Below are 13,551 nucleotides of genomic sequence, written 5' to 3' on the forward strand. Positions count from 1 at the left end.
GGGAGGCTGGATGGAGATTCAGTGTGTCAGGAAGTTGCTTCTGGAGAAAGGTTAGAAAGTTCCCTTTCTTCAGTTCCTTCTTTTAAGCCACCAGGCACAAGTTGATCCATCTATAATGGCCGTCTAATGATATTACATGATCTTGTAATGATTTGAGTTACTGCAAGAATCACTGACTGAGGTAGAGCATTTCTAAGTTGTGCAGCTTGTACACCAATGGCGGACTCAAAGAATGCTATTTTGGCTATACATGACTCAAATTGGGTTTTAAAGCTAGTATTCTTCTTTTTGATGGCTGATGTGTCCTCCAGCGCTAGGGCAACCAGTTCTGTTAGTTTGTCAAGTTTAGCATTGATATCAAGTGCCATAGTCTAGGCCCAATCTTATAGTATTTGACTTTCCTCTGACAAAATTATTTGCAAAGCCATAATCTAAATGTAAGTTCCAAGCTAGAGGAAAGCAGTATCCAAGAGAACACACTGATTAAAGGACCAAGCAGCTAAAGGTCTATATATATCACCCAGTTAAGCTAAATGACAGTATCAGTATCGGAGCTAGTAAAACGTGCTGCTTACTCTAATATGGCTTGCTCTGCCATAAGTGGGAGGGATTCTGAGTTTTAGTAGACTGCCAGAGAAGGGTGGCAGTGCACTACTATCTGAATGCCAATAAGGCAGTCTGTCTGTTGAGCATCATATATAATATATAATGTATGTAAACAGAAAAAATGTTAATATGGTTTAATTTCTTTTCTATGATGTATGTATGCCTATGTCTTTTTTTTAATTATTTATTTATTTTGGTCCTCCTTGGGACACCATTTTACTGGATCACCCAAAGTGCCCCGTGTCCTTGCTGGGTCTACCCGCTTGTCTTCTACCCCCTGGACTTGCTCCAATATTGTTGGCACCAGTCATGAATCCTAAGGGTGTCCTGGGGGATCGTCTGTCTCTGCATCTGTACTGGGGGAGGGGATTCTTTTAAATATCCTGCTCACTTCCCTGCTGCACCTCCCATGCTCCTCACTTAAGTTTGAGGGCAACTCCCATCTTTGAGCCATGCCACCATTAGGGGAATGTTAGTAACGAACCCCATCCCACTTAGGATGGGCACTACCATCCCTCCCTGCTGCTCTGTTAGTTGTCTGAGCCATTCATTGACCCTCGATCGCCTAGGCCATAGTTAGGATTTTATCCAACTACACCGCTGAAGTGGCCTATGTCTTTTAAGTGATATTTACATAAAAGTACTTAAAAAAGAGCAAACAAATAAAAATTTATGAAATTAAAAAAAAAATCTGTAGCTTCTTCACACAATATATTCTGTATTTACTGTATGTCCCATGATGTAGCTTAAGTGAGGCCTCATCCAGTCCATTCCACTCACCTGACCATCAAAAATAATTAAGCAAATACATAAACAAGAGTTGCTAAGTTACCGTGTAACAAGAGAAATGCAATACAAGCTATGTATCATGTCAGAATAATGAAACTTTAAGTGCAGAATACATTTATTCTATGTAGAATGTCATCCTCTGACAATACATGCTTCCTGTTCATAATTTAATGCTATATGGACAGTAATCACAGCTTTTTTGGATTCTATTTTTGGTCTTCATTCCCCCTCTATGACCATGTAGCAATTTTTCCCAGCAGTCCCAATTATCCCTCCTTTTCTCTTGTCATCATATGGCAATGTGAGGGGAAAGGCAAAAGCAGGGAACTGTGGCCATTATCCTGTTGATTGCTAAGATATTTTTTCTACACATCCATGCAGCTTTCACCCCTACTGCCCAACAAGCACAGTACAGTACCCGTTATGCTGAACCTAACAGTGTTCAGTTACAGTCTTGGGCACTCCTTGGTAGGCTTACACTCCCAAATCCCTGTGCTTATGTAGCGACTTTCCCCACATGGATCTCCTGTAGCATGTCTTAACCAACACCCTCCTCAAGAACTGATAAGCCAACATCAGCTTTTCACTCCTGCATCTCAAAACCCAGCTCCTTCTGCAACCAGGTTACTAGCTGATCATGGGTCTACTGAGATGCAGTAAAGGCTTCATCATTATGGTCACACAGGCAGCTACACTAATTAACGTTTGCTACAAAGACTTACCATCGTCATCACTGTCTTCAAAATCATCTTCAGCGTCAGAGTACTTATTGAGTGCTGCCTCTTTCCATTTGGTTTTTCGTGCAGAAATTGCTTCTTGCAGTTCATCCTAAATAAAGGAAATGTCAATTTTTTCCCCAGTCAGGACAGACTTGAAAATAATGCACGATAAATGAGATGCAACCCAGCAGTACTAAAAAAATAAAATATTACAAGTACACACAAATGACATTAAAACTTGTCTAAGATATTGCAAAATAATTTTTCCGTCTAGTTTAACACGATAGTCAATCAAAAACAGTGTACTCCGACATAAAATGTGTAAGAGTTCTTTCACCATATTCAAGAAATACTGTAAATAACATTACTGTTTTTATTAAGCATGGTAAATTATTGATAACGGTACAAATAAAAACATAAATTCAAGAAATGTGTTGAATGTCTTATATGTGGTAAAGAAAAGATCAGACTAGTTTACAAAACTGGGTATAATTAACGTTTGCTACAAAGACTTACCATCGTCATCACTGGGTATAGTATGCAAGTATATTATACATTTTTAGTGGCCTTCTACACTCACCTGCTTTACAAGTCTTGAGATATAGAAAGCTCCTGCTGAGCGGTGTATCCCCGCTCCGCTTCGCTCGGGCTCGCTCCGCGCCCCACCCTGCCCCCTAATCTCACCCACCCCCACTATCTCTACTTTTATTTGCTCAAAAACCACACCCCAAAGATCCCAGAACCAATTGAATTCGCCCACACATTAACTACATCCCCTCTCATTAATCCGGCAGGCAAGTATACTAAGCATCCTATTTTGTGGTCCCACCTAGTATAATATACCATTATTTCCTATTAAATATGTCAAAAGCTAAGAACCTTCTCATCCCCCTTATATTACCACTTGTAATTATTCCCTATATGCTAACTAGCTATGAAAACCTAAAGCTCACAAGATATCATTACCCTAAGGGACAAACTAGTAATTCCACAAAACAGTTCCCTAACAAACCTTCTCCTCTCTATCTCCCCATTAAGTCGTCAGGCACAAACCGTATATACCTCACCCAACTATACCCAAAGGACCCAACAACCAAACAAGGACAAAAGATACTCTATAAACTCCTAAAACTCTTAGATCAACTGAAAAAACGTATTATGATAGATGGTGATATACACCCAAACCCAGGTCCAACCCCCAACCCCACTACGGACAGGCCAAACCCAGGCCCAACCTCCAACCCCAACACTAACATACCAATACTAACCCAAAGGACAGCCTGCTCCCTTCTCATCTTCCATCTTAACCTTAGAAGCATCAACAATAAGCTTCAAAACCTACATGCCATGATAGCCACACACCTCCCTGATATTATGTGCCTATCAGAAACATGGCTTAAACCGATCATCAAAGATGAAGAAATTCTCCCACCTGGATATAATATTTTAAGGGTTGACCGTAAAAAAAAAAAGGGGTGGTGGTATAGCTGTCCTGTTCAAAAGTTCACTTAATATCATATTGCACCCTATTCAACCCCCTATAACAGCCAATGCAGAAACACTAGCCTTAAAAATATGCCTAAATAACCAAAAAAGTATTAACCTCTTTGTAATATATATTCCACCTGGGAACAATTTAGAAACCATGGAGCTAACGTTAAATTGGCTTGCTACAAACTACCCTCAGGAAACCATTGTGCTAGGCGATATTAACATTGACTGGACACTATGTTCAGCACAGACTAATCCCACACCCATTAACCTGCATGGATTCTCCCAAAATATAATCTTTACGACAAGAATAGGTAACGCTTACCAAAAAGAAAGTATACTAGATTGGATCCTTACCAATAACCACGCCCATAAGTATACCACCGGGACCCTTCCTAATGACCCGAGTGACCATCTTGTCACTTTCTTAATTAAACATAAAGTTTCTAGGACAAATCTTCCCTTACATAGACTTATTAGAAATAAGAAGAAATTTGTTCCATCACAATTTGTAGCAGAACTCAAGTCCTGCAACTGGACAAAGCTAAAAACTTTACTCCTAGAGGAGAGTGTGCCATTTTTTAATGACACATTCCTAAAGATTCTTGACAACCATGCTCCTAACCGACTTACCAGGACTAAGGTGAAGATAGCTCCCTGGCTATCCAAAGAAACGAAATCCAAAATTAAAATTAGAGATAGAGCATGGGACAAATGGTGAGCCACCAAGGCACCCCTAGACCGTATTAAATTCCAGGAACTTAGAAATGAAACCAAAAAAGCCAGCACTATGGACAAAAAGAACTACTTCTGTCACCTTCAAGACAAACACCAGAACAGCCCTAAGAAGTTCTGGGCAGCCTTAAATAATCTCCTCCCATCCTGGGAAATCAGCCACTCCTACCCCTGAGACTCTTATTGACAAAAAGCCTGAAGTCATAGCTAACACCTTCAACTCCTTCTTTACAGAAACTATTCAATCTCTTGCCAATCAACTCCCCCCCCCCTTCCCCACCCCAAACTAATGTTAATGAAGCCACATTCCCATCCTTCAAATTACAGCCTATCCCTACCTCTTACATCAAAACCTTACTGAAAAACTTAAACCTACCACCCTCTTGGCAGATCGGCTCCCAGCCGAATACCTGCAAATAGCAGCTGACGCTATAGCCTATCCCATTTCCATCCTGATAAACAGAACCTTTACTGAGGCCACAATACCCAATATCTGGAAAATATCCTACGTAATACCACTTCATAAAGGTGGTCCTTCTACCGAACCATCTAACTACAGACCCATAGCAATTCTATCTCCAATAGCTAAGATCATGGAAAGATGTGTTCATAAACAATTTTTTAATCACCTCTCTCTAAGCAATCTTTTGACCAAATCTCAACACGGCTTTAGACCCTACCATAGTACGACCACTGCCCTCCTATCCTTTACCGACTCAATTAATAAAAATCGCAACAACAAAAAAATATCTTCTGCCCTATTTCTTGACCTGTCAAAAGCCTTTGATATGGTCAATCACCAATTACTGCTACAGACGCTAAAAACCTTCCACTTTGATAATTCAGCTCTCAATTGGTTCCATGCCTATCTCTCGGGAAGGCAACAGGCAGTCCAATGGCAAAATAAGCTCTCTCAACCCTTACCTAATACCATAGGAGTTCCACAAGGCTCCATTCTAGGTCCCCTTCTCTTCTCCGTGTTTATAAATGAACTCCACTCAGCTATCCCTCAAGCCACATGCATCCAATATGCAGATGACTCCACCCTCATCTGCTCAAATGTCGCTCTCCCTGACTTACAAGTAATGACCCAACAATGCTTTGGTACAATTGAAAAATGGCTATCAGAGAGGAATCTCATCCTAAATCCTAAAAAAACTAAGTTATTACTATTCTTTCCCACCTCAGTTCCTTCTCCAGCACAAAACTCCCCACTAGCTAATAATAGCATCTTCTTCGTTCAATCTAATAATGGCACCATAATTAAACCTGACACTAACACTAAACTACTAGGGGTCACTATTGACAATAAACTTAAATTTAACTTACACATCAGTCAAACCATAAAGACTGTAAATAAGAAACTCGGATCACTGTATAGAATTAAGAACTTCCTCACCCCCATTGCCAAACTAACCATAGCACGTACCCATCTTCTCTCCACACTATTGTATGCTTCCCCTGTTTTCTCTTTCCTCAACATAGGGGACATTAATAAACTTTCAGTGACTTACAATCACATTGCTAGACTCATTACAGGTGCCCCTTATAGAACACATCACTGCCTTAACCTAAAGAAACTTGACTGGTTAGAACTACCAAATATTCTCAAACATAACCAACTCTCTGAAGCATATAAAATCATCAAGGAACCTGAAAAAACTCCCTCACTAAACATTCTACTGACCCTCTATTTCAACCTAAGTAATCTTTCCTCCTCTAACAGATTACTGGTCCAAACCATCAAATCCAACAATATGGGAGGGGATGCTCTCTATGCTAATTCCATAGGCAAGGTTTGGAACTCCCTACCTAACAACCTAAGACTCTCCAATTCACTTTTTCAATTCAAGAAAAATCTTACCCAATACTTTAAGGCACATTGGATATGCCCCCTGCGTAAACCCAGGCTAGGTTCCTGTCAACTTTAACACATCCTACACTACTTGAACAAATTGGATATCTTCTCAATTTCTTACTCTAACCGACTACTATTCCTACCCCTCTGTAATAAAGTAAGCAGTTTCTTCATCATCCCTCAGAAATCTAGAAAAGCAATGAACTGGAAACTCTACATAGTACTTTAAAGTCCCTTGAACTGCACTAGTTTTTCACTAGTTTTTTCTCTTCAGAATTGTATTTTAACTGTAATTCTGCTATCATCAGTTTTTACATGAATGTATACAATATGTTAACTACCATATTTTTTTTCCATCTATGTAATGTGTAAACTTATATGTATTTTATTGCAATGTGGAACTTTTCTCCCCGGGCCTCCGCTGAAAATGGACATGTATCCAGTCGGACCATCCCGGTCAACAAATGTAAAATAAATAAATAAATAAAAAGTATATATAAAGAACCATACAAGTACTGACTAACATTTTTTTTTTGTTTGTATGGACATGCTTAAGAAAGTCCTAAAATATTCCCCTCATTTCAACCTGGTCAGAAAAAAAGAATAATTTATTATGTACTGAAGCCAACTCTGCAGACAGATCTGGTACTATAACTGAAGATGCAAATCAAACAAGTGCTCCAAATAACAGGAGAATATTAGGGACATGATTGAGGATGCACAAGCATGAAGACACTTTAGTGTTAATCGAACTGCATACTGTTCAAAATACTTTTTGTAATCACTTCTCCTGTGGCAACCAGAATTTTTTTTTTTAGAGTTTTGGGATGTTTTAAGCTATGTAGGTTATGGAGGAGGCAGCCAGGCACACCCATATAGTTATTCTGTCTCTTGTGGCTTGCTGGCTCAAGCTAGGGCTAAAAGAGTGTGTGGTAGCTAAGCTAAAGCCCAAGAAGGTGTCCGGTATCTCCAGACAAAAGAGGAACTTGCTATCCTGCACATCTCTGTCAATGCTTTATCTGAGACAGTAACAGAACTTTTACATGATATCTTGTCCCTTAAAGAAGCCAGTGAGTGTGTTCAGAACTAACTGTCTGCGAATTATCAAAGGATGGATTTGTAGCACTTTACCCCTGACATAGCAGAAGTTTATGGTAACTGCATAGGTTCATAGGTTTATACTAGGCTATCTGCCCTAAGGCATTTATAAGCCTAGCCCAAATTTTTGTGGCTTACGCCACCCCTCATATGAAAAAATACTGTGCCCATTAGTTTGTTGTGCCTCTGTCCAGCAGTGACACAGAGATGATTCCCGGGGTAAACCTACGATCTCCCATCCACAGGTCAAGATTTCTCTTGAACAGAGCCAGCGAGGTGCTCTGCCTCACATGGACCGGGATTTTATTCCACAGCATAGGGAGTCTCTGAGTGATAAATCTATTTAACGTCCTATTTATATCCATGCTAAGGTTTAAGTCGCTTTTTCTAGTGGTTTTGGTGGATTTGGATTTTTTGAGGTGGAGCATGTCCATTAATTCCGGGTTGGACATGGCCTTGTATGTCAGGCACATGTCACCTCTGAGCAGACGGTATGCGACTGAATAGAGCTGGAGTTTCTTCAATCTGGCAGCATATGACAGATTTTGGAGTCCCTTTATCCTTTTGGTGAGGAACTTTTGGGGTCTCTCCAATTGCTGCAGATGTCGGGTGAGATACATCCCGAATGGGGCATTGTACTCGATCATTGGTCTGATAAGAGAAGAGTACAGGGGAACAATGACCTCACTAGATCTGGATGTGAATCCCTTCATGATCAGGTGGGCAATGTAGAAGGTCTTTCTAACCACTTTAGCAACGTGAGTGTCAAAAGAATGTCTCATACAAGCAGATGAACTTCAGCTATGGTACAAATGAATGGAAATGAAACTAGAAGATACTGAAAACTTTTCTATATGTAACAGTTTACTCAAATAGGAGCTCCTTGTTGCATTTATTAGTAAACAACTCACTACACTGCTAAACAAGCATGCACCAATCACTGCAGAGAAAGCTCACAGGATTGCCTTGAGAGTCCTTCAAACCTAACCTTCCCCACCATTTAACCATTTAGTTCCTTAATTTGTTATGATAGTAATAAAGGCATAACACTAAGAAATGTTATTAGGATATTCAAAATATGGCTATTTTATGTCCAGTTTATGAAATTATAACATACATAGACTGGAGTCGAAGAAGTGGTTAATCTCTGCATTGAAGAGTATGTTACAAAAATGTATGGAAAATAGATATACCCCGGGATTCATGAACCGTGCGCCAGGCGCCCGCATAGCGTCGGCGTTATAAAGCCAAATATGGCCACCGAGTGATTCAGGTATGAATCAATCCCACGTGCACTACCGGCGTGCGCCGGACCTGCGCCTCCCCCGGCGTAGGTATGCTAATCACACTGTGTGCGGTATTGCACCATGCAAATGAAGGCAAATAGCGATCCACGAAGTTGTGCAGGCGTAGCGTAAGGGCACGGCAATGTAAACCAAAAAAAACGGTTTACATTTAGCCAAACATGACCAAGGAGTAATGGAAGGCTGTCAACGTCAGGTATCATACAGGTGCAATATGCCAATGGCGAAAGGCACCGAGAATGTCCAAAGAAAACATGCACAAACTGTAAATAATGACATAATTGTTATGTATGCAGAAACCACAGCAGAACCCCCGGATATGTGCACAGAAGGTGCAAAACAATTAAATAATATGACAATGTCCTAAAAGAGCAGTATAATACACATTAGATGCACAGCCACCACACACCATAGTATGTATGGAAAGCCTCAACCCCAGCGCAAGGGTTGTCAAGGAGTGGCGGCAGTGTTCGGCGCCGTAACCATGTATTAGCAGTCAATGCCATGCAAATGAGGCAGATAATAGTGAATCGCAAAACCGGCGCCGGTGTAAGGATGGAGCAAACGGCGCAGCGGTAGTACACCGAGGAGTGGCCTACACGGGATACATGTCAATCGCAGAGGGTGTGCCACTGTAGGAGGAAGCACATTGGAGGCCAGCAAACATGGGCTGTACAATGCACATCACAGCAGCAGGATCGGCGTGTGAGGAAATAGATGCGCTGAGAGTACATAATTCCCACATAGATGCATGTGCACGAGGATGACTACGTTCCCCAACCCAGTCATGTGATGGCCTCCCCATCAACAACCATGGATATAGGAAGGTAATGCGGAGAATATGAGGAAATGCGGAAGCAGTGTAATTGGAGCCGTAATGAGCAATCAACACCAATCAATCCAGGAAGGGCAAACGGCGGCAGCTGACAACTCTGCATGCAGACTCCTGCAAACGGGAAAGGGAGGCATAGGAATGCAAAGATAGTAGGGGATGTAGTAGAAATGCAAAGAGCAAAGAACCGAAATAGCACAGCCAAGTACAGAGGTAGCATAACGGCGGCAGACAAAATGCATCATATGCCATGTGCCTGCAGGATGCACTGCAGGCAATAGTAGGTGCAACGCAGAAACAGTAATGTAAGATGCAAAGCTAAGCCAATGCAGGCAACTGTAATGTAACACTAAAGGCAATACCGTTGCAGTTGCAACGTAAAACACCGAAGATAATCCACAGATACGGCTGTACAGACACACCCAATGACATCACCGGGTATACAGCACAACAGTATAAAGTGGAATGCACACAACACACAGCGTGATTTCCCAAACGCCGCACCGTAGGGTGTAAACACACAGGGAACTTTTAATATGTATATGTTGGGTGCCGCCATGGCCGTGATGCATAGGTATGTGTCAGAGACAGACGGAGTTGCGGAGGAGGGTGCCGACAACTACCGTAGGCCTCATAGGAGAAGGAGAGTGTTCAGACCAAGGGTGACCTACCAGGGGCTGCAAGACCTGGAGATAGTAGAGCGCTACAGGGTGGACAGGGACACGTTACAGCAAATAGTGGAGCTGTGCAGGCCACGCCTGAGAACAAGAGACAACAGAGGGGAGCCCATCCCAGTGGACACAAAGGTATGTGTGAGCTTGCGAATACTGGCTACAGGTACCTTTCAAAGGCCAACCGGGATATAATGGGTATCTCACAGGCATCAGCATCCAGGGTACTACACCAGTTCCTGGATGCCATGTTACTGTTATGCCCATGAGTATATAAACTTCCCCAGATCTCAGGAGGAGTTGGCTAGCAATATCGCCACTTCCACCGTGTGGCACAATACCGGAGGTACTGGGTGCGATAGACTGTATGCACATAGAAATCAAGTCACCGCCGGGGAGCAGGGTAGACGCTTACATAAACCGCAAGGGATACCCCTCCATCAATTGCCAGGTGAAGTTGTGCAAGCGGGGCATTATCATGGATGTGTGTGCTGGCAGCAGTTTGCCCATTTGTTCCACATTATGAATGTGTGTATTCCTCATTTTGGACATGGAAGGTCCCTTGTGGGCTATGCTGGCAATATGTGTATGTGTTTGGGATGTTGAAATCATGGTTCCGCTGTGTGTGTTGCAGTACTCTCCAGGCACATGTGCCACATATTCAAAGTATGTTGTATGCTACACAACATGTTCTGCGGAAACAGCTGCTGCAGGGTAATAACATCTAGGCATACAACTACAGGAACCATAGGCGTATGTACAGCAGTACCCACAAAGTAGTACTGACACCTCCTCAGTGGCTAGGGCGTGGCGCCGTAAAATGCATGTCCGCAAGTACCGTATGGGCGGACCTATGTGTGACTCCAACAAAGGCACCACCCAAACACTGCACACGATGCAAAGCAGAAATGTCCCAGAATGTACCACAGGACCATAGCCAACAGGAGATGCAAAGGACGCATGTACAAACCATGACCGTATGTATAGCGGCCATATGGTAGACTCAACACGATACGTCGGCAACGTTACACAGCATCAGGCATGTACGGCGAAAATACGAATGTGCTATCCTGGCACCGATCGTGGACACTTACGGTCTTGTAAATACCGATGTGTGTTCCACGACCGTTAAGTAAGCAAGCGCCACACGAATAGGAAGCTACTGGTAGCATACAGGCCGTCCCAAGTACAGGACCACAATCACCGTAACTATCAGTGACAAAATGCCAATGGATAGTAGGCACGGACGAACATCCGCAGATATATAACCGATGTGAAGGAGGAATACGTGCAGGAAGCACACATGCAGGCGATACCGACACCACACGACATCAACAAAACAAACATTCCCAGAACAACAGACAGGTAACCTGCAGCTCCCCAAGCAGGGATGGAGCACACACACAAGCATATCTTGTATGTATAAATGCAAGACCCACACCCCGTACCCGTCACCCACATCCGCAGATATACCCCATCGCACATATCAAAGGGATAACAGCCAAAACCGTAGCAAAAACATACAGGCAGTCAATGACAGCGGCATACCCGCAACAAGCCGCGTGGGTAGCACTAGCAGTAGCTGATGCATCCTTGCATCCGTTGTGTACAGGAATATAACAGCTATGTTACACATCTGAATGCACAACGCCATCGACAGACGCCGCCAGGACACGGACACCCACATGTCGAACAGAATACCATACCCAACACACACAATCCACGGCTAACACCACAGCATAATGTACCTGACACCACACATAGCGTATGCAGTCACACAAACATGATACAATACATACCATCCCCACGAAGGTAGTGCAAATAACCAACGGCCACACGAGGAATGAACCATGGCCTAGTTTCATGGTAGCGTCACGAATGGAGGAGGATCACCAGTGATATGCTCATAACTACACCGAGGAACAGCTATTGGCGTCATGAACCCACATGCCTCAGGTGACGACGAATAAAAGGAAGACTCCCTGGATATTCAAACCGTATGTTCATACCAAACACAAAGTGAATCGAAAGCAAGGAGTTAGAGGTAAATATTGGCGAATACAGAAGCAAAGGCGGAAAGGTATGTCGAACCCACGAGATGTACTGGTGTGTAACGCATGATGCGTATGACTAATCTGCACTGTATGTGAACGATGTGTGTAAGTAAAGATACCTGTCCATCAGGCAGAGAGTGGTGAAAGGTGGTTATGTAATGCTAAGCCGTGGAGCATACCAACGACTGTGGACAACGTGTGCACAGCAGTGGGACAACATGTACACAGCCGTGATAACCCAAGGTCCGCCATAGGGATTCCAAACACAGAACAATGCCACCACCCACGCTGATGCTGTCAGTGGATATCGAACAATGAAGTGCCACAGCAGGGGATAGGACATGTATGTATAGTGTCACAGCACACATGTGCATGGGCATATACCATCGATGTCATACGGAATGTGCGCACGACAAGCACGTATCCCTCGCAGTAGGGGTGACTATGTCAATTATGTGTAATGCAAAGCTGTCATGATGGATATGTTCAGAAATCATAGACAGTATCACAGGCATAGCATGCATGATGGAGGGATGGCCTAATGTTATGTACATAAACAGGATATGTATGGCCTGCACATATGGGACAGAGTAGTAGCAGAATAGGTACCCGAATTGGAGGGAACAGCAAGTAACCATGTCCAAAGCGTTCCGTAGCAGGTGCAATGTGTGCAACAATGATGTCCGGCAGGGCCGTGTGTAAACACATGTGCAATGTACACAGTAGTGTCACCCTCCCCCCCCATGGTAGTGTCCACTGATCGGCAGAGGTGGATGTCAACTGTATGTCTATACAGTACTTCGCTGTGGTGGTACCATGGGTCTGTGTCACCCTACCAGCAAGGAGCTATCACATGACTAGTGACACAGTGTGTCGCGGTGGGATGTGCGCAGGACCTATGTCCCACAGCACGGTGTGTGTCCAGTCTGTGGAGGTCACACAGGCGCCCAGGCTGAGCAATGTGGCATGTGTGCACACATGCAGGAGTGCTCCTCCCACCCTGCCCACTGCAAACGCCATGTAGGAGTACTACATGCATCAGTAATGCGGATAACATGGCCCATGGCAGAGTAGATGACACCCATGTGTTAGTGGTATGCAGGTGAGTACAGATGTGTTTCATGACTGTCATTTGCATATGTAAACTGTCTGAGCCGGGTAGACATCACGGCATGACTATACTGAGACATGTAAAGTTGTATCCATTGTGTAAGGTACACCACATATGTGTTATTGTAACACTGCCCGTGTGTACATGTGTGTATGGCACAGGTACAAGGGCACCCAATGTATCAGCTAGACATACGGTCCAGAAATGCGTGGTCCTGCACATGTGTACACACGCCATAGTGGAATATGGCAACCACAGCACCATGTGGGGCATGTGTGTGTAC

The 13,551-nt window shown here is 43.3% G+C and overlaps 1 protein-coding gene across 1 annotated transcript in view; it reads right to left on the reverse strand.

Moving 5' to 3' along the window:
• Positions 1-13,551, reverse strand: part of MAP9 (microtubule associated protein 9) — a 1,126,417-nt gene that overhangs the window by 868,256 nt on the left and 244,610 nt on the right. The window contains exon 3 of the mRNA XM_044063500.1: positions 2,118-2,223. Within this exon, the coding sequence (XP_043919435.1) occupies positions 2,118-2,223 (106 nt within the window). The remainder of the gene's footprint in view (positions 1-2,117; positions 2,224-13,551) is intronic.

This window comes from Protopterus annectens, chromosome 2.part1, assembly GCF_019279795.1.
Source record: "Protopterus annectens isolate FY-2018-M chromosome 2.part1, PAN1.0, whole genome shotgun sequence".
In the NCBI taxonomy this organism is placed as follows: domain Eukaryota; kingdom Metazoa; phylum Chordata; order Ceratodontiformes; family Protopteridae; genus Protopterus; species Protopterus annectens.